The 3614-nt window shown below is 36.3% G+C and overlaps 1 protein-coding gene across 1 annotated transcript; it reads left to right on the top strand.

Annotated features, from left to right (window-relative positions):
* The first annotated feature begins 1905 nt into the window (after window positions 1-1905).
* On the top strand, window positions 1906-2705 carry LOC107264594. Its single transcript, XM_015733006.2, is given in 2 exon segments — window positions 1906-2240; window positions 2303-2705. Coding segments are annotated over 2 exon segments (738 nt in total).
* Window positions 2706-3614: the final 909 nt, after the last annotated feature.

Here is a 3614-nt window from a genome sequence, read left to right on the forward strand (position 1 = left end):
GACCCTGGAGCAGTTCGTGCATGTTAGATACCTGCTGCTCCAGGGCCTCGAAACGTTTTGTTAAGGGGGGAGAGGCGGCCTGCCCCCTCTGAGGATTTTGTTTTTCTTTAATATTTTCTTCATTTTTATTATGATGACTCTGGTCAGGATGTCGATCCTGTCAATCCTTACTGATTGTAAGCGTGCAAATGGTTTCCATATCATTCTAATAATATTATAATAGCGTATTTCAGTGTTTTTTCCAATTTATATTTCTAGTAAATATATTTATTTATTTTAAATCAATAAAAAGGACACAAAAATATGATCTATAATTATGATTATGTTAAAAATATTTTGAAAAATTCTAAGCGTACTTACAAGACATTGCGTAGCAATTGAAGATGCAAACCAGAATGGTGAAGACGAATAACCCCGGCAACAATGCAACCAACTGTTGGATTTTAAGCTCTTCTTCCATTGGTTAATAAACTTCGTGTGCAAAATTCAACCAATCACAGAACTTACCAATCTGGAAAAATCCATTGACATATAGCATGGATCACGCGTCCCTACTTCAAACGTCTTGAAAAAATGACGGCCAATAGCTCCCCTTTTCTAATGTTCCCATTGGCTACGTTTTCTATACTCTCGTACTACGGCTGCTGATTAGAAAGAGACAGGGCTTGGACGCTACCAGTCTTCATTTTTTTCTATCAGCCAACTATTTTTCCTACGTTTGTGCGTACTTCATGCTATATGTCGATGAAAAAACCCGTTGCTGAACACAATTTATATTTATTATTTATTTCGTCCATATTTTTAACAATTGTTTGCTTAATTTGCAAGGTGAACACATATTTATAAAATCAACGGTGAATTAAAGGATGGTATGCATATTTAATAACAATAGAAGAAAGAATTAAAATAAAATTAATAATAAATAATGACATTTCCTCCGCCGCCGCCACCGCCGCGCCGCCCGGCCCTACGACCTCTGCCGTATGCCCCATACCGCCGATCATACCACCTGGCTCGACTTCTTCCGCCTCCACTGCTCCATCTGGGGTCTGATCGCACCGAAAAATAATAAATAGTTTTAATAAATTAATATTAATTTATTTATTGCTTTTCTATAAATAATTAAAATATAATTACCGGCAGGGGCATTTCGTGGATCGTGATTCTGGAGCAGGAGACGCTCCAGGCGTTCCATCCTCTGCTCCAGAGTCACATTGGCCGTAGTGGCCGCGTGGTCGTGGACGTCCTCCTCGATGTGCCACCACGGGGAGGATGGATCGTGTCGTGGTGGCTGTGTCCCCGACGGCAGTTGCGGCGGTGACGGTGGCGGCAGTGGCCGCGTGGTCGGGGACGTCCTCCTCGATGTGCCACCACGGGGAGGATGGATAGCCTCCCGTGGTGGCTGTGTTCCCGACGGCGGTGGCGGTGGCGGTGGCGGTGGCGGTGGTGGTGGTGGAGAGCATATCTCAAGCTTTTTCACTATAAAAAAATATTATGGTATGTTATGTAAATGGTATGGGATTATAGTATTAAATGGTTCACACAAAATGTTAAAACTGAAATCATACTTACTTTCGAGGTCTGTCGTGGACATTTTTTTTCAAAAAGTGAAGAAGTAATGAACGTTTATGAAAGATTTTAAAACAAATACATACCATCCTTTAATTCACCGTTGATTTTATAAATATGTGTTCACCTTGCAAATTAAGAAAACAATTGTTAAAAATATGGACGAAATAAATAATAAATATAAATTAGTCCCTTTTTTAATATAAAGTTTATAATTATAATCTATTTTAATTTTAATTTGTTGAAATAGAAATTATGCATCAGATCCGGCAAACCTTCCAATCACGAAGCAGAACCTAAGTTTTCAAATATTACTATCAATTGGAAAGCAAGAAAATGGATCATAAAAATGTTCGAGTCTTTTTCAATTTATTGCAAGCCTCTAATAGTGTTTCACAAATACTATTAAAAAGATTGCAGCGAAATCAACGAAGAATTAGTAGAAGATGGTGGGTGAAACCTTACATTGTTGAGAATATTAGATGCGACTTTGGCGCGTATAATCGGCTGTTTTTCTACTTCAAACTCAGTGATCACGAAGAGTTTTTTCAATTTACAAGAATGAGAGTGCAACAATTCAATATCCTTCATGAACTGTTGGCACCACTCCTTATCAAAAAAAGTATTCGAAAACCTCTAGAGCCAGAACTGCGAATTGCTGCCACATTGAGGTTAGTTTATTGAAAATTAAGTAAAATATCAAACAATAACTATTGTATCTTTGTATTTGCAGCTACATTGCACGTGGAGACAGTATTCGTACGACATCTTGGTTTTTCTCTATTGGCAGATCAACCATATACTCAATTGTTCAAGAAGTTTGCAAGAAAATAGTGCAAGTACTACAGCCAATATATCTCAGAATGCCGAATAGAGATAAATGGATTGAAATTGCCAATGATTTTCAAACGAAATGAAATTATCCAAACTGTTTGGGTCCAATTGATGGCAAACATTGTCGTATTTTTGCTCCACCACGATCAGGCACAGCCTTTCACAATTACAAGGGTTTATACAGTTTCATTCTCCTAGCCACGTGTGATGCCCATTATCGTTTTACTTGGGTAGATATTGGAGATCATGGTTCATTAAATGATGCTGGAATTTTTGCAAATTGCGATTGGGGAAAACCTTGAATCACGGTTTGATAGATCTACCAACACCAAGAAATCTTCCTGATACCGACGTTCCACACCCTTTTTCTTTTATTGGGGATGAAGCCTTTTCTCTAAAACCGTACATGATGCGACCGTATGCAAGACGAAACCTTCTAGGCAACAAGGAACGCGTATTTAATTATCGCCTCTCCAGAGCTCGCAGAGTGATCGAAAATTCTTTTGGCATTCTCGTTGCGAGGTGGGCAGTCCATCAAGCACCATTGCGCTGCAAGCTTGAAACTGCTGAAAACATAGTTCATGCAACAGCATGTTTACATAATTTTATTATTACCAACGAAATGGACTCTAGAGGAAGGCATTAGTAGTTATAAGCCACTTCTGGCCGTCACAACAAACCCCATATTTATTACTATTTTTTTTTTAAAATAGTTACTTACATATTAATAATACCGCAACATTACATTACTGTTTCTATTTTAATTATTATTGTAAGCACTAGCATCTATGTATACATATATTTTTTTTTTATCACTTTTTTTTGCTTACTTACTGAATAATTGCTTACATATATATATATATATATATACGTATTATTACTATTTTATTAAATATACATTATGTCTATTATTAATAATAATAATAATACCGCTACATTACATCACTATCTCTATTTTAATTATTATAAGCATTAGCAGCTGTTTATACATATATATTTATCACAATTTTTTTGCTTATTTGCTAAACTTACTTACTAAATAATCACTTACATACATACATATATACATATATATATACATTCATTATTACTATTTTATTACTGTTTCTATACTTCAAAAATGATATATAATAAAAAAAAGGGGAAGCATTAACTCATATAACCTGATTTACACCGCGAATATTGTACCCTACCACCGCCTCCACCACCAT

The sequence above is a fragment of the Cephus cinctus genome, unplaced genomic scaffold, assembly GCF_000341935.2.
Source record: "Cephus cinctus unplaced genomic scaffold, Ccin1 Ccin1_scaffold0186, whole genome shotgun sequence".
Classification (NCBI taxonomy): domain Eukaryota; kingdom Metazoa; phylum Arthropoda; class Insecta; order Hymenoptera; family Cephidae; genus Cephus; species Cephus cinctus.